The sequence below is a fragment of the Tenrec ecaudatus genome, chromosome 11 (genome assembly GCF_050624435.1).
Source record: "Tenrec ecaudatus isolate mTenEca1 chromosome 11, mTenEca1.hap1, whole genome shotgun sequence".
NCBI lineage: Eukaryota > Metazoa > Chordata > Mammalia > Afrosoricida > Tenrecidae > Tenrec > Tenrec ecaudatus.
The window spans coordinates 64416813-64441220 of NC_134540.1; the positions used below are offsets into that span (position 1 = coordinate 64416813).

The 24408-nt window shown below is 54.4% G+C and overlaps 1 protein-coding gene across 2 annotated transcripts in view; it reads right to left on the minus strand.

The window, feature by feature from the left end:
• Positions 1–24408, minus strand: part of REEP1 (receptor accessory protein 1) — a 41104-nt gene that overhangs the window by 1107 nt on the left and 15589 nt on the right. Inside the window, exons 4-6 of one of the 2 annotated variants that reach the window (XM_075562534.1) lie at positions 15520–15697; positions 9017–9052; positions 1197–1348 (exon numbers count right to left, since the gene is read on the minus strand). In XM_075562534.1, the coding sequence (XP_075418649.1) occupies positions 1197–1348; positions 9017–9052; positions 15520–15697 (366 nt within the window). The remainder of the gene's footprint in view (positions 1–1196; positions 1349–9016; positions 9053–15519; positions 15698–24408) is intronic. The other variant, XM_075562535.1, reaches the window with a different exon arrangement.

A 24408-nucleotide genomic window follows, 5' to 3' on the forward strand; every position in this document is an offset into this window, starting at 1 on the left:
AGGCGCATGGCCGCCCCAGGGCTCCTTTGTCCTCTTGGCATTCTACACGCCGCCACCCATGCTGCGGGGAGCAGAGCTTTCTCCCCATCCCCACACCCCCAGATAACTTCCTGAGGGCAAGTCTGGGTCACGGTCACTGCTACTTCCCAGTGACCTGCCCAATGCCAGGCAAGCAAGGGAGTAAGGAGCCAGGGACTGGGAGGCTTGTCCTCATGCTGGGTTGTAAGGCTGGGCCACTTCGCACCCACCCCTGGAGAAGCCAGAGGCGCAGGTGGACCCATGCTTTTCGTGACCTGGTGGGCTGTTGGTGTCAACAGCAAAGTGGCGAGAGCTACTTTGAAAAGTAACGTTCCAAAGGCCCAGACCCTCAGACCCCCGTACATCCTAGAGGCCTCCCCATCACTCTGGCCCGGGCTCCTTTCCTCGTGGGGGGCTGCCCGGGCTGGCTCCTCAAGCAGCATCCATTTCAGGACATCTCTTACCCAGGCCCTCAAGCTCGCAAACCGGTCCTCGTGGGCCTCGCCTAGGGGAGGGGGAGGGTGCCCTAGAGCGAGCCTCTGAGTGTGCGTACAAGGATTGCGTCTGCAAAGGGGACCGTTCCAAAGCCTCTCCTCAGCTGGTTCCCACAGGGCTGTGCTCGGTGCACAGAGGATTCAGATGGCCTCGGGACTCTCGGGCCTCCTGACAGATCACAAAGAAGAAGGGAGACAGGAGGAGGCAGAGAGACTTCCCACCAATGCTGCCCACTGCGTGCCTCAGTCCCAGGCTGCCGATTTGCTCTCTACCTCAGGCCGGCAGGGGAGGGTGGGATGGGGGTGGGGGGCTCAAGACTTGCCCTTCCTGCTGCCAACCACAGTCACACCTGGGCACAGGGCAGGTGTTCTGGGTGGCTTTCGACTTGCACGCGATCTTCAGTTCGTTCTTACTACGAAAGGAAAATCACGCAGAGACAAACCTCTGGCTGTACTGCCCCCTCTGACTCCAAATAGAAAGACGAGGGTATTCCCCTCCCACCAGCAAGTAGCTGGATCTGACACAGGACCCTGTCCTGCCCATTGGGTGCACGGGGCTGCCCACCCCAGGCACTCAGGAAATGGTGGGTGCCCCTGAGAGGTGTTGCTGCCCAGTCACCCAGGTCACCAGGGCAAAGCCCCAGGGCACACAGGCTCCAGCCCACAGCCCCAGGCACCCTGTACCTCCAGGGCCAAGTCCGGCTTTCGAAGGGCCTTATACTTGTACATGAAGTCCAGCAGGTCTTCCTCCTCGTTGTCAGAAAATGCCCGTGGGGTTTGGAGCCGCAGGGGCTCCCAGGCCTTCACACCACCCTCAATCACATCTCCCTCAACCACTTAATGTCCATTGCCAATCTACACAGGGGAGACAAGGGCGGGGATCAGTCGTGGAGACAGGAGCAGGGGAGGGAGGGCAAGGACGAGGTTAGCCACACGGCACCACAAGCCAGGCCTGTTAGGAGAGCTGGGCTGAGCCCAAGAAGAAGTGGTCATGGTCCTCAGGCCTCTGGCAGGGGCTCCAGGGGTGATGGGGAGAGTGAAACGGGGGTGGGGTGGTGGTGGTGGTGTGTGTGTGTGTGTGTGTGTGTGTGTGTGTGGCGGGGGCGGGGGGCTTGGTTTAGCAAGAACTGTGCACATGGAACAACAGTAAGCCGTGGAAAGCTATGATCTGTGTGGGCCCCCGTGCCCAGAGCAAAAGAAGCCTCTTTCACCGAGGCATGCCAAGCCCTGAGCTCAGACTCCCAGGGACAGAGATGCCTCTAGGAGGGCAGTGGGCTCAAGGGCAGGGGAGACTTCTCAGTCTCCATGCAAAGCAGTGCTGCTGGTGATCCCGCTGGCACACGCAGCTCCATTCTGCAAACTGCCAGGAAGCCTTAAGCTACAGCCCGAAATGGATTTTTAATTTGCAAGGTCAAGTCCTAGAGATGCAGAGGGGCCTCAAGGGAGGGGGACCTGATCATAGGCTCCCCACTTCAAACACAAACGACAGCGGTCTGCGTCTTGGTTCACCTTGAACAAAGCAGCAGTGAACGCTGCGGAGGCGTCCATCCCACCCGAAGGAAGCACAGCGCTTTGACAATGCTGCCCGCCAATCCACCTCCCGGGTCCTCCGGCCGCGGAGCCCTCTCTGAGCGGAGAGCTAAGTGTTAGCCTTTCAGAACTAACATCACAGACAGACCTGCGAAAGCTGGAACCCGGAGGCGGTGGAGACCTGTCAGAGAAGGAAACCGAGCACTTCCCACGAAAGCCAGCGAAAGAAGGACTGGACAGCCGCACTAGGGCGCGCCAGAGACAGGGACTTGAGAGAGATGGACAAACGGCCGCAGTGCTGCAGTCCGGCTCCCACGGGTTTCCCTGTGCCAGCAGCTTCCTGCAGTCGGGGGACGCTCAGAGCCGGGCACAGGCACCCACCGGGAGCTCTGCAGAGAAGCCAACGCTCTTCCGGGGACACCGATGCTGCGCCACCAAATGCCCTCCTCCCTCCAGGCGCAGGGGCTCACTGGGCCACAAGGCAGCACTGCGCCCCTCACCCCCACCAGCATTTTGCTGCTGTACCGCACAACGAACGGCAGGGGAAGCACATGGACACGCTGGTCTTAACTAGGACGTGCCAAAGGATTGTATCGGGAGGTTGGTTCACTGCCAAAATTCTCCTTCCACGCAGGAGACCCGGGTTTGAATCCTGCCAGTGCACTTCACACCCAGCCCCTCCCCTTCCCCCTCCATCTGTCAGTGGAGGTGTGCATGTTGCTATCATGCTCAACAGGTTTTAGGGGAGCAGCCTGTGAAGACAGGGACCACAATGGCCTCATCTGCCACTGGCCATGGGGAAGGCCCAGGACAGGGTGGCGTTCTGTGTCGTGAGTTGAGGACTGACTGCTCAGTTACCGCCACCTCCTCCACTGTGGACTCGGGAGCAGTCTGCCTGCCTGCACCCCAGGTGGGCCTAGTTTGAAGATCATCAGCCTCTCTGAGTTCTTCCTCTGTGCTGCCCCACCCCCCAGCCTTTTGACTCCATGTTGCAGTCCTCCGGTCCCTTCCCCTGTCCCCAAAGTGGTCCCCATAGGACCCTGGGAGTCACCAGGCCTGCTGGCCTCTCCGCGCTGTGAGGCCTTCAGCACTGGGGGCTGTGTGCTAGGGGCTTATGCTGCCTGCCCTGGTTCTCATGCTGGTCACTGCCTCAGCCAGCCCTGGCTGACCTTCCCCAGGCCCCCCTGAGCACCTGACTCACTAGGCGAGACATGCAGTGGCGTCTGTCCCCCTGGACAAAGCAGGAGACTGACATCATTCACTGCAGAAAGCTTAGCTCTTCTACCAGATCAGACCGGCACTCATCACAAGGGGATTCCTTCTGGGCACAGAGATATAGCTCCTGCCCGACAGGAAGAAATGGAGATGGGCCGACCCAGCGGTGCCACCCTCAGAAGCAGCCCTGCCAGCCCTCCCCTTCCTGAGCCTGCATGCCACCTCTCTCCAGAGGCCCCCCTCCTGGGCTTGGGTCTCCTTGAGAGTTGTGCACCTCCACCTGCTGTCCTCCAGAAATCTGGGCCAGGCTTTCCCTGCGTGATGGCTCTGAGGTTGGACGCATATCCCAGGATCCCTTGAGAGCCTCATGCCTCTAGCCACCCAGCCGGCTCCCTAGTCTGGATCACAAGACCCGGCAAAGGGCTCAAGCACTGACACCTGCGTGACAAGCCACGCAGCTGGGCTGGCTCTGTGCTGCGTTCATTCTCCAGCCACAAGGCAGAAAGGAGGCGACCCTCGGACCCAGTGGGAGCAATGGGACCAGGGGAACCCAGACATCCAGGCGGGGATGAAAGTCAGTGGTCAGCTGGGCAGAGGCTGCATGGGTGGCGAGGGGTCGGGGGGTAGCTTCAGATGAACCGAGAGAGTCCCTGCGGTTACGTGCTGTCGGGTCGGTTCCGACTTACAGCAACCCATGCCCAACTAGAGGAAACACTGCCCAGTCCTGTACCTCCCACGATTGGAGGGCTTGAGCCAGCATTGCAGCCCAGGCGTCAGTCTACCTCATTGAGGGTCCTTGTGGTAATTACATGATCTGGTGTCAATTTGAGGGCATTGCCAGGGAAGGGGTGGCACCTGGCCTGTCCAGCTATAACCAAGGAGGCCTCTGTGTGGGCATGGCCTTCTCCTGAGGATTCTGGGAACCCCTGTATTATTCTCCTTGGAGGTGGGAGACACTTCTCTCTCTCTACTCACTCTTGTCGACGCTCTACTGACAAGACACATGGTGCGATGCTGATAGACCCTGTGGCCTGGGAACTGGAGGAGCCACGTGGAGACCCTGCCAGTGCTGAGATGTTTACAACGCCACTGGATCCAAAGATTTTCTAACCCCTGGCCTGTGATCAACCTGCATTTGGCATCATTGCATGTGTTTCGTGAAGACTTTATAGATTGGTATTAGACATATGGGCTGATATTGGACTTACGGGCTTGGACTGGACTGGGTTGGGATGCTTTCTTAATGTACAATTACCTCTTATATAAAACTGTCTCTTATACACGAGTGTCAATGCATTTGTTTCCCCAGTCCACCCAGACTAACACAGTCCTCCTCATTATCACTGCCCCTCTACTTTGCCAAGCATGACATCCTTTTCAGGTATCTCCTGATCAAATGTCCAGAGTACATGAGAGACACCCCCAAAGCAGAAGACCCCCAGTGGCCACCGTGCCACGGAGTACTGTTGCCAAGAACACCATCTGGAAGCTTCCACCTTCCTTTTGGGACCTCTGAGGCCCTGGCTGTGGCACTGTGGCGTTTCTGGCACCGCACTAGCTGCCAGGAAGACCAGAATCGATGACAGCCTCACCTGCCTGCCTATCCCTTGACTGCAAGACATCATTCTCCTGAATCGGTTTCACTGTCATACAGATGATTTCTGCAAGCAGACATACATCCTCTTGGCATGAGGAAGGGCCACCGATGAAGAAATTACCCCCACAGCGCACAGTCCCACTGAGAGGGCATCAGAAAGAGGCTGAGGACCAGGGCTCCGCAGGTGCCTCCTCAGGCACTTGAATCTACAGATCTAAACAGAACTGGGGACCCAAGACATTGTCATTCCTTGCAAGATGCCTGAAAGTGTTGCTGCCCATGTCAGAACTCCGGTTGCCCCAGGAGACCAGTTGATTGAGGGTCTCCCTGCAAAGTCAAGCCTCCAACCACCACCTCCAAGTCTCAGGTGGTGGCTGGCATGCCGTGAGCCCCCAGAGTTGCCAGCAAGTCTGGGTGGCCAGTGGAAAAGGTCAGGAGTGCCTGCTGTCTTCCACGGCACAGGAACGGGTGTGTGGCCTCGGCTGACAGGTCTGGGTCAGCATAGAATAGGCTGGGAGGCAGGCCACCTCTACTCTGAGGAGAGCAGGGAGGGAGAGGCTGGCTGAGGTTTAAAAGCAAGCCCGCCGTCATTGAGTCGATGCCGACTTGGCACAAGACTACAGGTCAGAGGAGAACTAGAACTGCCCCGCCCCTGCAGGAGCAGACGGCCCACACCTTGCTCTGTGGAGCAGTAGCTGGCGGGTTTGAACCACCATCCTTTTAGCTAGCTAGCAGCTAAGCACTTGAACCCCTTTAGTAGCCAGGGCTGAGCATGTGCAAAGCCCCCAACCTGCCATTCCCCCCACCCTCACCCTTGCAGGGGCAGCAGAACACACGCCGGGTTAGCAAACACACCCCACACAGCACGCACACACGCATTAGCGGGCGACACAAATGGAAGCCAGCACATGCGTCAGGAAGAGCACACACTTCTGGGGCACTTACATCCGCGTCCCGACAGCCGCCAAGGAGAGAGAAAAGAAGATGCTATTAGGGAAGGGCCTGGGATGAGTCAGTCAATCAGCCACTCGCTCTCTGTCTGTCACACACACACACACACACACACACACCCCTTTCCATGTTCCCATGTGTTACACTTTGGACAGCTCTGACTGTTGAGGCCAGAGGTAAGATGCTGTCCCAGGGACCACACTCAAATAAAAAGCAATGTTTAAAAAAAACCTTTTTTTGTAAAGCAGGATGAAAGGGGGTGTCGTTTACTCTTTAAAATCATGTGCTATATATTTGTTTAATAAGAAGGTTGTAAATAAAACCTCTGTTCCAAACAATAACACAAGTTCGGTTCTCTCTGACTTCAAGGCAGGTGGAGAGAAAAGAGGGAAGAGCGGGGGTGGGGATGGAGGAAGATAATCATAGAAACACAGAGAGGCCGAGGCCAGAGACACACTGGAGCAGGGCTGACAGGCCAACACACAGGTGGGTGTGTGGATTGGGAGGGGGGGAGCGTTCCCCTGGGAGGGGGGGAGCGTTCCCCTAGGACCCGAGACCTGGGAAGCACAGCTTGAAGGGAGGCCCTGCCCAACTCCACGGCCCCCGGGGCCTCTGAGTTCTATTGTCACAGCTGTCGCTGCCCTGTGACCTATCTGTCACCTCCCAGATGCCCACTTTTCCTTCCCCACAGCTCCTGGATGCAGACCTGGGGCTAAAGCCCCGGGAGGATTCCTGCTTCTGCCCAGGGGTGCTGGAGGCCACCAAGCCCCAGGGAGGACTCCAACCCCCAGTTAGGCTAGCCCAGTGGCATGGGCTTCCTTCAAAGCACAGGAGGGCCCTCTGATCACAGTGTCTGAGATCACCCCATATCCTTTCTCCCAGCCTCCAGCCCCAGGGGGAGACGATCTCCCCAACACCATGTGCCGGGCCCCTCCCCTCTGAGCTGGTGGCCCGAGAGGCAGCTACCCAGGTCCACTAGGCCTCTGCAGAGGTGGTTTGGCGAGCAAGAGGGCTAGTGGGTCTGGGCAGCGCATTAGATGGTTCATGCTGGGCAGACCCAGGGGTGAACCTGGGGGTTGAGGGGGTCTAGGAAGCATGAAAGGATGGAGGGAGAAAGGCAGGGAGGGTTGAGTCAAGAGACTACTCTGAAAGAGGGGGAATGCAGCCCAGTGGGAGCCCACCAAGCCCCACCCACTGACCACCCAACACCCCCCACCCTCCAGCTCCCACCCCTCCCTCTGAGGGAAGCATCCAGAAGGTCCCTCAGTGAATGCTGGGTGCCCTCGCTGTCCTCCCGGCCTGCCCCCAGGCCCCCACAGAGACCTAGCTCTGCCTGTCCCCACACTCAACAGTGGCGACCAGATTGGAACACACCGGAAACAGTGTCTGACTAGGAAGCCACCAGGGGTCCGGGAAGGGCTTCCAGAGGGTAGCACAGAGCGGTCCCCCACCAGGATGCGCAGAGGAGAAGGCAGCTCTCACACCAGCCAGTGGCTTTCTGAAGGGCCCTGGGCCCAGAAACTTACCGTCTTAAATGGAGGGCACGTAGGAAGGGAGACTGGCCGCAAGAGTCAGGGGCTGGGGTGGAGGTGGGGTGGGGGTGGGATGGGGGTGGGGGGTGTGGCGGTCTTCCAGGGACTAGCTGTCCACACTGGGTGTGGGTTGGGAGGCCCAAGGCTCACATGGCAGGTGGATCTGAGCCTGGTGGGAGTGGGTGTTAGATGCTGGTCTCCAACTGCCCCCACCTGCTCAGGGTTCCTCAGAGATGAGTTCACAATGGGCTTAGGGGCTCCCGAACTCTCAGATCTTTTTATAGGCCCCAGAGAGCCTTAGAAATGAAGAGACAGAGGGCCAACGAGATGTGGGGGATGGGTTTCTTAGAACATTTCAAGGACAGCAGAACTAGCAGCACAGGGGGTGGTGAGTATGGTGTGAGCACCCCTCTCCCCTCACCCAAGACAGCAGGCTGCTGACCAGCGGGGGGCCTGAGGCAGCTCCTCTAGGGGCCGCCAGGCCAAGTGAGGTCCAGTGCCCTCTCTAGTCCCCAGGGTCTATGAGTAAACCAGCAGGGGTAGCAGGCCATGAAAGAGCAACCTGGCCAACCTCGGGGCTGCCCTCGCCCTGCCAAGCCACACTCACAGGCAGGGAGGGCAGCAGCGGGGGTCCCTGTCCAGAACTGGGGGTCCTCGGTCTATAACTATCCATAAGAGTAAGTCTCCACAAAGCCCCTTCACAGAGCGGCCACTTTCACAACAGCACAGCAAGGGAGAGAAGCAGATCATCACCCTGTTTCCAAAGGGAAACCGAGGCTGGGAGCGTTAGGGGACTCACACGCCAGTGGTCAATGGCAAAGCGGGAACAGGGCTCCCTTGGGCGCACCCAGACAAGACACCCCTGGGATGACTTTGTCACCCCACAGGAGCTCAGCAATCACCTGTGTCCCCTCTACCCAGAGGGCAACTGGCATGGTTTACAAAGATGCCCACACCTTCCTGTGCTGCCCTTCCTTCAAGAAGTGGAGGTTGATTCCCCTTTCCACACATGTGGGCGAGCATCTTACTGCGAACAAATATACGAGGGCAGAAACGGCGGCCTGTGATGTCAAAGACTCAAGGGTGCTGTGACTTCCTGCTCGCGCCCTCTCTCTTGGGTCACCGCCTCTGGGCAGAGCGGCCGCCATGTGGTCAGGACACCCAAGCAGCCCTGGAGAAGCCTCTAGCCAAGAGGTCAGCGCCATCTCTGCAGTGGCTGCTCCAGACTCCGGCCGTCCTTTGTCCTTCTCATGACTGCAGTCCTGGCCCACCTGGTGACTGCACCCTGCTGAGAACCCCTGAGCCAGGCCTCCAGGTTACATGGCTCTCAGTTTCTAACAGGAGCTGGATGACCATCACTGCATGTGGCTTTAAGGCACAGGTTCCAAAACATTTTGCCTATTGCCCCTTTCAGGAAAACAAAAGTACTCAGTGCCCCTGGGCAATTAAAAACGTGTACTATTGCCCCTAATTTAAGATAAAGTATAGGTGTCTGCTTATGCAGCCCCCCTGGGTCACTCCAGCACCCTGGGGACCCCTGTTTTAAGGGCTCCCCTCCTGAGTCCGGCCCCCCAGGCCATGCAGCTGAAGGGAGCCCCACGGTGAGGTGCCAGTCCTGGTTAGACCCTCCCCCAGTGGCAGCCGTGAGCACACTGCAGAGAGGCTGACCGCTTACTTACCTTTCCAGGTCCTGCAGGTGGGACAGCAGGTACACACTGTGGGGGCGGGAGCACCATCAGTGACCACCCCCCACTCACAGGAGGCAGCCCCAGGAAAACTGGGGGTCCCAGGGAGGTATGGGGGTCCCATGACCAACACAGAGACATCACAGGGTGAGGGGCAGGGACCCCCTCTGATTCACCTTCCTCTTGGTGCTAGAAAACGTTGTTGGCTGCAGAGGCCAGCAGCCCAGATGAGAAGCAACAGGAGTCACAGTTTCCTCCAAGGGGTGACCTCAGGACCCTTCCCAGAAGTTCCCCCACCTCTGTATGCCTCCCACATGGATGCTCAGACTGACCTCTGAGGTGCTAAAGCACTTGGAGTCTGGTCACTAGGCTGAAGACGAAATGATGATGCAGGCCTTGACACTCCGCTTAAATAAACCTGCCATCGGGTGGACTCCAGAATGTATGAGAATAGAGCTGTGGGTCCTCATGCAACTTCCAGCAGCTGATAGTCTTTGTGTGTGGGGGTGGGGGTGGTGGGGGATGGGATGGAAATAGATTGCCAGGCCTTTCTTCTGAGGCACCTCTGCTGCACTTGACCCTCCAGCTTCAGGGTGAGCGGATAAATGTGTTAACCATGTGCACACCCAGGCACTCCTTGGTATACAGTAGGTGCTCACTACATAGATCCATGCTGATGGAGCAACTCCAAGTTCATGGAAGGCAGGACCATTCTTTGTACCCTGGTGTCCAAGTGCCAGGCACAGAACAGGTGCTCAGGATGTGGTGTCTGCCCCAATACTGAAACCTTCAGGTGGGAGAGGAGTGGGCCGGGTGCCTGTAGGGGGGTGCAGTGGGCAGGGTGGGCTCACAGGGAAGTCTAGGGTGGGGTCTGCCGGTCAGGAGCTGCCAGAGCTCTGCACCCAGGCCGCAACAGTCAGTGCGCATGTTCCTCCCTCTCTCCTCTGCCTGCTCCCTCCAGTCTTTCCCAAACCCACCGAAGCCAAGCTCGTCCCATGCAATGACTGCTGCTAGTTTGTAGTTCAAGGACTTCAGGTGCGCAGTGGTGAGATGCTCGGCTGCTAACCAAAAGGTTGTCAGTTTGAAGCCACCAGTCGCTGCTCCCCGGGAGAAAGAGGGGTCCCTCTGCTCTCAGAACCATGTACAGTCCTGGGAAGTGTAGGTGTCCGACAGGGTCCCAGGAGTTGGAACAGACTCAAGGCAATGGGAATGCAGGTATCTTACTCCCATGCCCCATTCACATCCGCCTTCCTCCCTGAGAAGCTGCAATTTCATGTTTTAAAGTGGATTTTGTTGTCTCTTGTCTTGCACACTGCATAGTCTTAGTTTTGCTCATGGCCTATGTTTTCACCTATGTGCGTTAGTAGGTATTATCTCGTTCTGTTTCCTATTGTTTTCACTAAGCCTCCTGTTTCTAAGGTCCATCTACGTGCAATGGCTACAGAGAGCTCTCCAGGTGCCCAGGGGCTCCCAGGGGCCCAAACTGTGTGCTGCTAAGTCGATTCTGTCTCCTGGAAATCTCATGAGGGGCTGAGTTGTGCTCCACAGGGTTTCCCGGGGCTGATTTTTTGAGAGTCGCTGGCCAGGCCTTTCTTCCACGGTGCCTCTGGGCAGACTTGAACCACCAAGCTCTTGGTCATGGGCTGAGTGTGACCCACTTGTACCATTCCCAGGGGCTGAGCAGGGCTGACTGTGCTCACTTTTCAAAGAAGAAAATGGAAAGACATTGGGTGTGTATCCTGAACAAAGTTTGTCCTCTGGCCATGCTCCCACCATCTCCCCCCAACCCCCTGGCATTATTGTGAGGACGTCTCTAAGGTCCAGTCTCATCCCTGAAGTGACGTCGTCCTGCAGTCACTGCGGGGTAAGAATGATTCAAACTCTCGGCTGCTCACTAAAAGGCTGGAAGTTGGAGTTTGCCTAGATCAGTGGTTCTCAACCTTCCTCACATCGCGGCCCTTTCATACAGTTCCTCATGTGGGGGTGACTCCCCAACCATAACATTATTTTTGTTGCTACTTCATCACTGTCATTTTGCTACTGTCACAAATCTGGCGACCCCTATGAAAGGGTCGTTAGATCCCCAAAGGGGTTACCACGCACAGGTTGAGAACCCTTGGCCTAGAGGCACCTTGAAGAAAGGCCTGGGATTGGCTTCTGAAAACAAAAACAAAACAAGTGCCAGCCAATGGACACCCCACTGGTCACAGTTCTGCCTCAGGCCCATGGGCCTCTGGGAGTCTGACTTGGCCTCAGGGCCATGGGCAGCCCCTGCCTGTGAAGTACCTGCTGCCTCTGCAGGGCCTGGGGTCAGTGGGCCCGGGCAGAGCCAGGATAGAAGGCCAGGCTTCCCCTTCACACCCACTATGCCCGTCATCCAGGTCCCACAGGCCAGAGGCACAATCCGACTTGGTCAATTTTCTGTCAGGCCTCCTGACCTGGCTCAGGGGGTTTCTACGGCCCTAGAACCTCTGACCAGGCACTGTTGCCCGCACATGGGACCCGTAGCCATCTTTCACCTGTCTTTCTCCCTGAAGGGACTTTTATTTTCAGCCCAGAACAGCTGGGGGGAGTGCCACTCAGTCTCGGCCTCCTGCTGGGTCAGCACATTCCTGCCCCTGTGCCCAGGCCATGGGTGGGGGGGGGGGAGGCGATGAGGAGGACAGGGTCAGGTTGCAGCAAGGCCACGTCTCCCAGAGCTCGCCCTGTCCTGCCCACGGGTGAGGCCAGCAGGGGGTGCCCGTCTCTGCTAGTGCAGGGCACAGAAGCCAATCCCACCATCCCCCACCCCCCACCACACACACACCCTTTTCTATCCAGCTGGTCTGTGACACCGCTGAAAGCCCAAGAGACACTGCCATCTGGCCTCTGGGAATCTGCCAGACTCCCCGCAGCGCTGCCCCAGGGGGGCTGCTTGAACAATCTACCCAGGGACCAGCAGGAGTCTTGAGGTCTGGCTGTGGATTCCCTCTTGTGTGGTCTTGGTGTAGTAGTGCGGCCCTCTCACAGCCTCTTTCCTCTGTAAGGCCCACGTAGGATCTTAGTGGGAAAGGCTATTGAGCCCCACTTCCTACCCAGAGCAGGGATCCCCCTCCAGACTCTCAAAACACGGCCACCTTGGCAATACCAGGGATCCGATTACCCCACCAGGCAGCCTGCTTCTCCCAGCTGCATCTGTTCTTACACATGCTGTCTTTGGCGAATCGAGTCACAGCAGTGTGACCCTGCACAGCTGCAATGCACACCGACTGCTCACACCCTCAAGCCACATTCTCCTGCGTTGTTTCACCTTCCTCCTCACTGTCCTGGAAAGGTGACCCAAGATTCCCTTTGTATGGATAAGGGAAACTGAGGCTCTGAGAGGCAAGTACCTCGTCCCACAGCTAATAGGTGGCTGTCTTCTTGGAACTTCACCCCAATGGTGTTTGCTCTGCCGCAGAGCCTCGCAGAGCGGGCCTTTTGTTTTGTTTTAATCCCGGTGAAGCATTTGGCTGCTAACCAAAGTATGGGCAGTTGGAATCTCCCAGCTGCTCTGAGAGAGAAACACTGGGCAGTTTGCATCCATAAGGATGCTCACCTGGGCAGTGCAATGAGGCAGTTCAGCTCGGTCCTACAGGTGGCTGTGTGTTGGAACAGACTGGACAACCAGGGAGTTCTCGGCGTGGACGGTGCCTGACAGATCGGAAGCTGCAGGTGCTTGGTGGTCTGGCCAAATTGTACTACCCACCCCCACCCCTTTGCCAGCTAGACACCCTGGTGATGAGCCCCTTTCCTGGCCCTTGGTTTCCTCCCTGGAGAAAGCAGAGGGTTAGGCTGAGCAGCCCCTGCCCAGCCTGGGGGGGATCCCATGCTAAGTGGCCCTGGGAGAGTTCCCTCAGGAGTAGCCCTCCCTGTGGTGAACTGGTCCCCATGGCCAAACTGCCAGCTCCCCAGCCGGCCGGGTTTCTACTTCTGTCCCCACGCCCACCTCCTGCCCCAAGAAGCAGCAACTTTAATATCTCAACATGCCTCTGTTGATGGGAAAGCCTTCTTACGAACTGTGTGTTTTTCTTTTGCAGGATGGAAACATATTTCTGTTTTATCGGAGAAGGTGGTCCTCCAGGACGGACATGCAGGGACAGGTCAGGGAGGAAGAGGACACCCGCCTCGTTGGTGGGATCAGCCACATCAATGGGCTGACAGCTGTCACAGCCAGACCGCCCACACAGCCTAGGTTCATGTGTAATTACACTGTCCACTGAACTCCTCGTCCTGAGGACCTGTCCAGGAGAATGTCCCCAAGGAGGGCCACTTCAGGTCCTCCTTTCTGCCGGGGCGAGGACTCTGCTTCCCGACAGAAAGTCACTCCTGAGCAGGTCCTGAGGGGCAGCTGACCCACTGAGCTCTGAACCGTGCTCCTTGCCCAGGAGAGGAGGTGGTGGTGGTAGAGTCTGTGCCATCGGTCCTGGAAAGCCACAGGGATACTTGGTTCCACTGATGTCTAAAGTCCCCAAGAGTCATGTGGGGCCTGGCAGGACTGGGGCTCAGGGCCAAGACTCTCCTACAGACGGCACCTAAAGCACACAAGGTCCACACAGTTTGAAGACCGCTTAAGGGCAGGGCAGCCACCAGACAAATGTCACGGTCACCAGGGAGTGACTCCATAGAGTGGCCCATTCCCAGTCACATGGCTCACTTGGCCACAAGGGTGAGAGGTGGAGGTGATGACCCAGGCTGTCCCCCATACAACCCCCATACAACCTGCTGCCCTTCCACCCCTTCCTGGCAGCAGAAGCGCTCACCTCCTGAGAGCCTGTGTGTCTGCGATTGCCCTGAGGGCTGTCTGGGAGACTGCTGAGTCCTGACACGCCCTGCCAATCAGTGCTTGCCTGCTCTCCACACGTCCCAGACCACCCATGATGGATCCACAGCAAGGGGCCCCTATGAGGGTGCCCCCAACAGCACCTGGTGTGTTGCCTGTATCCACACACCTCTGCACTGCACCCCGCACCTATGGATCCTCTGGGGATGGGCTGGGCTGGGCAGGTGGGAGTCAGGGCCAGGCTATAAAGGCACTGACCAGGGTGCTAGGCTTCCCGAGAAACCAATTTCAATACCAAAGCCACTGCTATCGAGTCCATTCCAACTCATCTCAACCCTACAGGACTATAAAACTAGGAAGAACTGCCCCTGTGGGTTCACAAGGCAGAAACTCTTTCCTGGAGTAGAAAGCCTCAGCTTTCTCCTGTGGAGCAGCTGGTGGTTTTGAACTGCTGACTGCAGTTAGCAGGCCAGTACATAACCCCCTAGGCTACTAGGGATCAATCTGACTCAAAATCTCATCAAAACAAACAAAATATCAAATGGTCAACACAAGTTTATGTAGAAGTTCTCACACTAGGCGCAGTGAAACCCCACGGCAGAAACACGCTACAACTTCAGAAACGGATCCAACACCAATCCACTGACTCACAGCGACCTTACAGGGCAGAGTATCACAGACCCATAGGGCTCCCAAGGCTGTGGAGCTTCATGGGAATGGACTTCTCCAGGGGAGCGGCTGGTGGGTTCAAACGACTGACCTTGGGGCTAGCAGCAGAGTGCTTAACTACTGAGCTACCAGAAAGGAACTAATGCTCCTGTCTTACTTACTATGTATCTTTTTAATTAGATGATCTCCTTCCGTTTGTCCAGTTATTTGAAATAAAGTAAATGAATAAGTAGATTTTTTTCCCCTGACTCTATTATATTAAAAGACATCCCTGATACTCTTTGCCCTGGGGCATGAAAATATCTTCACCTGGCCCTGGCCGCTGCATGCTTAACAAGGTTCCCAGGTCATTTTTAATGAGGCAGCCTCCTGCCGGGGGTCCGACAGCCCGTGGCAGACATTTGAGGTAGAGGTGCGGTTTCCTATGGCCTTGGCCTTGGCCTCGGCAGGAATCAGATGCAGAACTAGTATGGCCTTTGGTGCACAGAGACCGGGGTGAAAGTTGGGGTTAGGGATGAGGAGGAGAGAAGGTATGAAACACGCAGGCAGGCAAAGGAGCCATGAGAGCCTTATAAGGCAGGTGTCTCGTAAGAGATGCTCAGGTGTGCTTACCTGAGAGGTCAGCCCTTCCAGAAGTATGAGATTAGAGCTGGAAAGAGCAGAAGGCCCCCTAGCCCAGGTCCAGCCTTGCCTGCTATCTAAGGCTTGGCCAAGGCACGCTATCCTGCCACCTCCCAATTCCTCAAACAATCCAATGGAGGACACAACCTCTTGGTGCAGCCCATTCTACATGCCCCTGAGCAGAGACTCCAGACCAGCTTCCCTTCCAGGTCTGAGCGGTGCTCTGCACCTTGGCTGGCCTGGCTTGGCCTGGTCTGATGGGCGTCTCTGTTGAGGGCAGCTCCCTGACCAGCGGCCAGGTGGCATGCCACATGATAGGGAGGGAGGGCTGGTGCTGGGCGCCCTCTCCATTGATGAAGGCAAGGCCCAGAGGGCGAGAGGTGGGGATAAGTGAAGTGTCACCTACCTGAGCTTCCGGCACTCTCAGAAGCACTCCTGGACATCTTAGGGGGGCCGTGTTTGCCACTGGCCCTCCCAGGCCCTGGTGGGGGCGGGCCAGAGGGCGCAGGAGCACCATCGCCCCTGATGGTGGTGAGGTCCTGCATGCTGAAGCTCCGGAGTCTTTCCGATAAGGCACCCTGTCCCTGGATACAACACAGGAAGGAGCACGCGTCAGAGGTCTGACCCACCGACTCATGGGGAGACTTGAAGGCCAAGAGGGCAGTCTGGCGACCAGCCAGGTGCCAAGGGAGACCAGGGAGGGCGCTACAGAGAGGCAAGGATGTGGCAAGCACTACCCAAGGGGCTGAGCAAACAGGGCTCAGCACTTGTTCCTCTGGCGCTAGTCTCCCACCACCCCCACCCCGTACGCCCCGCCATGGAGAAACTAGAACTTGAGACAGACCCAGACCCAGGACCCAGTTCCCGGCTAGAGTTCCTCCTGCTCTCTACAGGTGGTTTGCCTCTCTTGCTTTTATCTAAATAAAAACCCTCCTGTAGCTGCATTTTCCTCAGTTCCCAGCACACAAGAATCGGTCAGAAAACCCAAGCGGAACATTCGGTGTGCTCCGTTCTTACGCTTCCCAGGAAATCCCATACGCGCGGTGTTTGCCAAGTCTTGGAACCAGAGACTCAGCTGTTTGGCTTGATGCGGTGTCTGAGGCACGTTTCGCCCCACTGTTGCCTTTGGGCATGGCAAAACTCCCGGGAAGCAAGGATTCAGGAAGGAAAGATGATAGCCGTTTCACCTTGACCGGGAGCCACAGGATCGATCTGGAGGGAGTGGGTCTTGTGTTTAGGAAAGTAAGGTCAGGCTGTTGTGCTTCTGGACGGGAGGTCTCTGCTGTCTGGATGGGAGACTGCATGGCAGAGGGAGTGGACACAGCCCTGCACGCGCTCACAGGGGTCTGACAGCCCGTGGAAGACAGTGGAGGTAGAGGTGCGGTTTCTCTAAAGCCTTGGCCTTGACAGGAATTAGATGCAGAGATAGTGTGGCCTCAGATGTGTGTGTGTGTGGGGGGGAGGTTGCGGGGTGAAAGGGTGAGCTAAGTGAGCCTGGGGAGGCAAAGCGGGACTCGTCTCGGAGAACAAAGCCTGAGCTGGGGCAATGGTGTGGTGGGAGGCTGGGATGGTTGGAAGTGAAGATGGAGTTTGGACAAGAAAGGACAGACAGGTAGCGAGCAGGGGAAGGAAGAACTTTACGGAAAGAAGAAAAGGACATGGAAATGAGGGGAGAGCCTGGTGATTCACTGGAGTGACTTTCGTCAAAGATCAGGATAAAGAAGCTAACACAGAGTGAGTGAGAAGTGGTAAGGCAGAAACAGCAGGGGCTTCTGGGAGAATAAGAACAAGTGCTAGAATGAAGCAAAAATGTGTTGAAACATGAAAGAGAGGGGTTCCAACGTCCCAAAGGGACCCAAACTGTTCCTGGTTTATACAACTACCATTGCAAAAGCAGGCAAAGGGATAGTTGGACAGAAATCACCCTTGTTTGCTTCCAACTTGGCACTAGGATGCTGAAGGTCAGTGTCCCCAGAGTATGCATGGACAGTAAAAGCTGACTGGCTTTGGCCAAGCAAGTGAGGGCTGGACCAGATGGAATCCTCTCTAAATCAAACAGCTCACCAACCACGAAGATCCTACTAAAAATCACCTTAGATCACGTCATGATTCAGAGGAAACAGATGATGAAATCATGAACGAAAAAACCTGGTTCCAAAAGGAGTGAGGAAAACATTCTGATGCTCCTGAGCCGTTTATTAGCATGTTAAAACTCAGGAAAACCATCCCCAACGCAGGACTTGGCTCATCTTCCCATTTGCTAGTTCATCTGTTCCGCAATCATTTGCCAAGCTTATACAAGACGCCGTGCTACTTGCTCTAGGGAGTACCAGAAGCAGAGTGTGATTTCTGATAAAACCTAAAAGGACATATAATACGCACGCAACACAGAAATGCTGGACCAGAGCACCGCAGGCGAGAGTGAAGGGCAGAAGTTCCAGAGGGGGACTTGCATTGGGATTCCGGTCGATCACTTACTAGTCGGGCAACCTTATCTCTCTCTCCTCGATTCCCTCATCTGTAAAGCAGAGCCTCCCGGGGAGGTTGGTGGTGGAGATGGAATGAGATCGTGCCCATATAATACCCACCGCAAAGCTGTGAATATTAAGTGTTGGGAAAATGTCAATGAAGAAGCTGCTGGAGCTGCTGTCTGAGTCACGGAGATCCTGTTGGATGTCAGACAAAGGAGAGGTAATTTCTAGCCAAAAGGACAAAGAGAAGGTTCGTGACCCCAAGCCTCCATGAATGATCAAGGACTAACTCTTATCCACGTAGCCAACACCGCATTTGAGAGAAAGCCACCATGGGCGTCTCTCGCGGCTGTTTTAGAAAAGCACGGTATTTCAGCCCCAGAAGGCAGCCAGTCTCAGAGGCACCATGAAGACTGGCAGGGGGTTAGGAAAAGAGGGGCGAATGACAGCTCAGGATTAACCAAGTGCTGTGTCAGAGGAAATACAGGTGGACGGAGACCAGGTTCTGGAAAACAAGTGAGCCCTTTCTCGTCAAAACACTCTGAGATGGGAGCAATCACCGCCTCTCGTTTGTGACCCTCGCTCGTAGCCCTCTTCGTCTCCACTGAAAACCTCACTCCCATTCTCTTCCTACAAACCTCCACCTAACTTGCCACTTTGGCTCTGCTCTGGAGAACTTTCCCTGTGGTATTCCTACCCGTGTTTCCCATATTCTTCTGGGGCTACGAAGAGCTCCTGGTCGGTGCGCTCCATCATTTCCCAGCTTCCCCCTGGATCGCGGATTCGGACCCATCAGGACTCTGTACAACAGAGTAGAGCTGCCCCGTGGGCTTCCCAAGACTATCACCTGTATAGAAGCAGGCTTTTCCTGGGGAGTGGCCAGTGAATTTGAACCACCAACCTTTTGGTTAGCACTTACCCACAGCCAGCAAGGCTTCTTCTACATAATGAGGCTCCCTATTTTATGAAAATAGGTTCGGATTCCCTAAATCTGGAAAAAGCTCAATGGTGTATCACCCAGAAAAAAAAAGGACATGTATTTCAATTTATTTAACTTGATATTTCCCAAATGTAACTGACCGCATCGGGATACGCTGTTAGTTGACCATCCAAGATTCATCCCCACCCCATTCCTGAAATAGTGAAAAACACAAAAAAACTAACAAAAGATTTCCCAGCTTCCCTTTCAGTTAAGGATAATCATATGATATTGTTCTGGTCAATGAGATATAAGGGAAAATCTGCTAAGGGATTGCTATCCCACTACCATTGAGTTGATTTAGAGGTCTAGTGGCCCTATAGGATAGACTGAAACTGTTCCTTTGGGATTCTGGGGCTGTACCTCTTTATAGGAGCTGATAGCCTCATCTTTCTCCCATGGAGTGGCTGGTGGATTTGAACTACTGACCTTATGGTTAACAGTCCAATGATTACCTGACAGCACCACCAGAGCTACATAGGGGATTGCTAATAAAGGTAATTTATTTTCCTTATATAAAGGAAGGAGCTCTGGTGGCATAGTGGTTACACACTGGCCAGCAGTTCAAAACCACCAGCCACTCCTCTGGAGAAAGATGAGGTTTTCTACTCCAGTAACAAGTTATATGGATCAAGAAGTAGTTGTGTGTATGGAAAAAGGGGATACTTCACGGTTTAAAATCAAGAAAGGTATACGTTAGAGCTGTTTTCTCTCACCATACTTATTCAATCTGTAGCTGAGCAAATAATCAGAGAAACTGGGTTATATGGATAAGAAAGTGGCATCAGTATTGGAAGAAGGCTTATTTTTTTAACAACCTGTGACACATGGATGACACAACCTTACTTACTGAAGGTGAAGAGAATTTGAAGCACTTGCTGATGAAGATCAAGGATTGAAGTCTGCAGTATGGAGTACAACTCAGTGTAAAGAAAATAATAATTCTCACAATTGGACCAATAGAGAACATTAGGATAAATGAAGAAACGGTTGAAACTGTCACTGATTTTTGTCTTGATTGGGTCCATAGCCAGAGTTCATGGAAGCAGCAGCCAAGAGATCAAAGGACACATTGCAGTGGGTAAATCTGCTGCAAGACCTCCCTGGGGTATTGAAAAGGATGTTACTTTGAGGACTGAGGTGCAAGTGACCCAAGCCATAGTATTCTCCATTGCCTCATGCGCATGTGGAAGTTGGACACGGAATAAAGAAGACGGGCGAAGACTAGATGCATCTGAACTGTGGAGCCGGAGAAGAATATTGAAAGACCATAGACCGCTGAAAGGACAAATTGATCTGTCTTGGAGAAGTATGGCTAGAATGCTCATTAGAGGCAAGGATGGCGAGACTGCGTCTCCCACGCTTGGGACATGCTGTCGGGAGAGACCAGTCTCCGGAGAAGCACATCGTGTTTGGTACAGTAGCGGGCAATGAAAAAGAGGAGGGCTCTTACGGTAGAGGCGGCAAAGGTGGGCTTGGGCATGTGAACAATTGTGAGGTGGGTGCAGGTCGGGGCAGTGTTTCCTTGTGTTGTGCGTAAGGTCACTGTGGGTCAGAACTGACTCAATGGCACCTAACAACAACAACAACAACAACAACAACAACAACAGAGAGTTCCAGTCTGAGAAACCCACAAAGGCAGTTCCACCAGGCCCTACAGCGTCTCCATGAGTCAGAATTGACCCGGTGGCAGTGAGTTTTTAACATGTGGGAGGAGATCACCTGGTCCTGCTCTGGCTTCCTCCCCTGTCTAAGTGTGACTGAGATGCCTGGGACGGCCACCTGCGATGAGGACACTCACAGAGCCCTCCACCCAGAGCTGGGACATCACCGAAGGACCTGGCCCACAACAGAAGCACTTCCTCTGGACTTCCTATCCATGACTTGTAGCAGTTTCAACATGTGGTTTTCCCCCACTGACAACAGCAGGGCTGGTCACTGCGGTTGCCATGGTGTCTCTGTCACATGCACGGACTTGGTTGTCATTCCCCAAGGCCCGGTCGCCTAACTGAAACCCTTGGTGCTCAGTTAAGCCACTTAAGAAATCTGGAAGGAAGAACGGGGGTCCTGCTTGTCTTAACACATTCCACTGACACCTGGTCAGACCCCCAGAGTGGCAGCGTCAAAGCAGGCAGGGTGGGCACCTCCGTGGGATGAGGATCCCCCCCGGCAAATGCTCGGCTGCACCTGCTCCCTTAGAGGCACAGAGGGTGTCTCGTGGGGCCGCAATGCGTATTGATGAGTGTGGCTTAAAAGCGACTCCGCAGATTCTGGAGGAGGAGAAAAGCTAGGAAGTCCCCATCAATTGACTGCGCCCAATGCTTCAATGCATGTACCGAAGCAGCAGCACATTAAACCTACGTCTACATTAATCTGAAGAATCCTTTTATTCAGTCAACGTAAACACTCTGAGTGAGAAAGCACTCTGTCCTAATTGCTTCCTCGGTGGCACAGAACACAAGGGCCAGTGGGACTGGCTCGTCACTCGGTATTCTGTTTCATACCCTTGGGAGGCTGTGCCAGAGGCACGCACTCACTGTAAGAAATCATTCCACCTTCATTCTTCATAACACCCACAGCAGTCGTGCAAGGTCACCTTCAGGCCCTATCTTGTTCAGATGATTCAGACAAATACCATATGTCTATTCAAAAATGAGGAGGGACTATTTTTTTTTTCATCAGACTTTGAAAGAAGTGGGGAGAAAAGGTCTCTCCAGACACTCAGTTGAGTTTCTGTCTATGCCCAAGAACCTAGGCTCAAGTCTGCTATTGAGGCCTAGACCAGGTCAATTAGGCCTTCCTCAGGCTCAACAACCTCTAGGAAGCTCTAGCATTGGTTAAGGAAGTCTTGTACCAATCAATTGCTTAATTAATAAAGTATGTCCACCTTGTTTTCCATGTCCACATGGTTTTCTTTTAAAGAATTATCCCTGTGAGATTAAGTTGACAACTTACAGGAGTGGATCGGAAGCTTAGGGCCAGTCGTTGACGTGAGCGATGGAGGACTCGTTTGGAAAGGGACAGTGAAAAGGGCGGCACGGGTTGAGGACTGTGACCAGGGTCACCTCTGATGTGATGGGCAGTCACAGTGGCTGCAACAATGGGCTCACACTCACAACACTTGTGAGGCTGGCACGGGACCAAGCGGTGTTTGTGCTGTTGTGTTCCGGGTTGCGATCAGTTGGAACTGACTCAAAGGCACCTAACAACCACAGCCATCAGTGTTGCAAATTGCACCTGGCTGAAAGGGTGTGTCCACTGCGGTATATGTTTCACCAAGGAGAAAGGACAGTAGGAGAGTGGGGAGGGGAGGGAGAAGGGAAGGGTGGTGGGGGGAGAACAGGAATGGCTTGGACGAGATTTCCTCCGAGAATCTCTGACGCTCTTCCTTGGCTCAGGATTTAGACCTTATTGCAGGCCCTCCGAAGAGTTCCTGGAATGCTTTGGGATTCAATGTTGAGTCTCCCAGGGGGACGCTAATGAAAGGTGACTAGATTCCGTCAGGGGCAGGCATGTGTATGTGTTGACTCTTGGATCAATCTCCTTATCAGTCAACACTGAATTTAGAATAGGAGCCATCGTGAAAGCTAAGGATTCTGGGGCTCTTTTGTGAACAGGTCAGCCCACCTCCACTACTTCTGGACACCTGTCCCTGGAGTTGACACATTGTCCTCAACAACCCCACCCCTAAAAAAGGAGAGCCAGTCCATAGGCTACCCCATAGTACTAGGAAGGGAGATAGACTTGGCCTCTCATGAAAATGAATCTTCTTGTGAAGAGGATCTGTCTTGTTCCGTATGGTCTCCTGTTCTTGGCCTCTGTGTTTCCCATGGTGTTATAAGCATGGTCTAGCAGGTTTGGTGGTTACTTGTTTATGTGCTGCTTTCTGGACCTATGAACCCAACATGGTCCCAGGGGTTTCCCAGCTGGAACCCAGAAATTCCATAAGAGAGCCTTGGGGCAAGGGAAGTTGATCCATGCCTGAGTGTTGTAGTTTATTTTCCTGGCTGAAACTCATAAAATTAAACTTCAAGAGTTAAATCACATCATTGAAGTTTCTCCTAATTTCAGGCCTTCGGTTTCCCGTTCTCCAGGCTCTTGTACGGGATAAGAAAGCCATGAAGCCGACACACTCCAAATTCTGGAGGTCTGGACCTCTTTCTTAGTCAAGGAAGTGGATATGTTCTCACAGAGTTATACCTGAATATCCTGGTATTCCAAATAAAATTATTTACCACTAATCAAATGAGATCTGTCTCTAGGGCCCACAGGGTCCCCATTAACAGCTAAGTGGTTAAGTTCTTGATGAGGTCTTATCCAGACCGACAAACCAAGTCACAGGCCAAGCGCTTCCTGCAGTGGTCGGTGCCAGAAATTCAGCTCTGCTCACCTCGGTACAGAGTCTAGTTTGACTGATAACATTATGGATTAAGACCAAAGGTTTTAGTGAGTCAGACAAATGATAATGAAGCCACCAATACAAGCACATTTCCCACCAGTAGTGCAAAGAGCGTTAGTATTTCCTTCTAAGTCCCCGGGGGATACCCAGCTCCGGAAGAGCTCACATGCACCACATCAATACCAAGCAGTCTCCTGAGCAACATGCTGGATGGAGACCCAGGTCTTGTTTGTGACATGACACTGGATTAACAAACAAAATGGAAGTCGAGTAAAAAGGAGCGAGAAAGAGAGGGAATGCCTACCAGAGAAGCATCAATAATCAACTTCAATCCATTCTCCAGGCATCAAACAAAGGAAAGAATAGAGTAAGTTAATCTCATGTTAGATGCTACCGAGTTAGCGCAGTGAGAGGCTTCAGACGGATGATGACATGGGGCCCGCTCTGTCCCCAGAATGGAGTAACACGTCTCACACACTCACACACTCACACACACACACACACACACACACACACACACACACACACACACAGGTGTCAAGGCAGGGGGACACCAGGCTCTGATCCAGACCATGTCCCGGTGAGCAGAGATGGCTGTTTGGCCCCTCTCTGCCCAGCTGGATCTGTTTGGAGTTAGTCACACCTCTCAACAGGGTTACCTGCCCTTCTCTGAGGTCCAAAGAGGAGACAAAATGAAAGAGTCCAGCCACCTGACAGAGGGGAAAAGAAAAAAGAGCCATGGGCACCAAGCCAAGAACAATGGGTTGGAGAGTCACGTGGCCTCCTCCTTCATCCTTCCCTGGGGTTTTAGTCCTGCAGCCACCGAGGGAGGGCATGTTGACAAAGCGCGGGTGCGCAGGACGGGGCTCCTGCTCGCGAGGCGCTCCGCTTGCTCTCAGTCAGGCTGGGGTCGCAGACACGTGGGAAGGTCAACAGCGCCGGCAGCACGTGACACAGACAAGGAACCGTGAGGCAGGTGTTCCGAGGTGGGAGAGAACACTGTCAGTGGAGCCTATAGGGGCAGCTTCCGCTCACACAGGAGCTCAAACCTGAACGGGGCCAGGGCCGGGTCACCGGGCGGAGAGGGGAAAGGGTCTTTATTGTTGGGAGGTGTGTGACTGGGACCAAGGGGTGAAGGAGAAAAACCTAAGGTGTGTTTGCTGCAGCCTTGAGCGAAACAGGCTAGGGAGAAAAGAGGTGGGAAAAACTGGGCTGCATCTGTCTGAACTACTTCCTGTGTTTAAATGTTGCCCGAGCCTTGCCTTGGTGGCATCTTCGAGCTGTTATATGAATACCAATGTCCTATTAATACACTTTCTTAATTCCTAACGGTGTCTGATGTAAAATGGTCAGGAGAGCAGAGAGACCACCTTCAAAGAATCCAGGGCTGTGACAAGCTCTAAAATGTTCAGTGGCCTTTGGTCACCTCTCACATACTCAGCATTG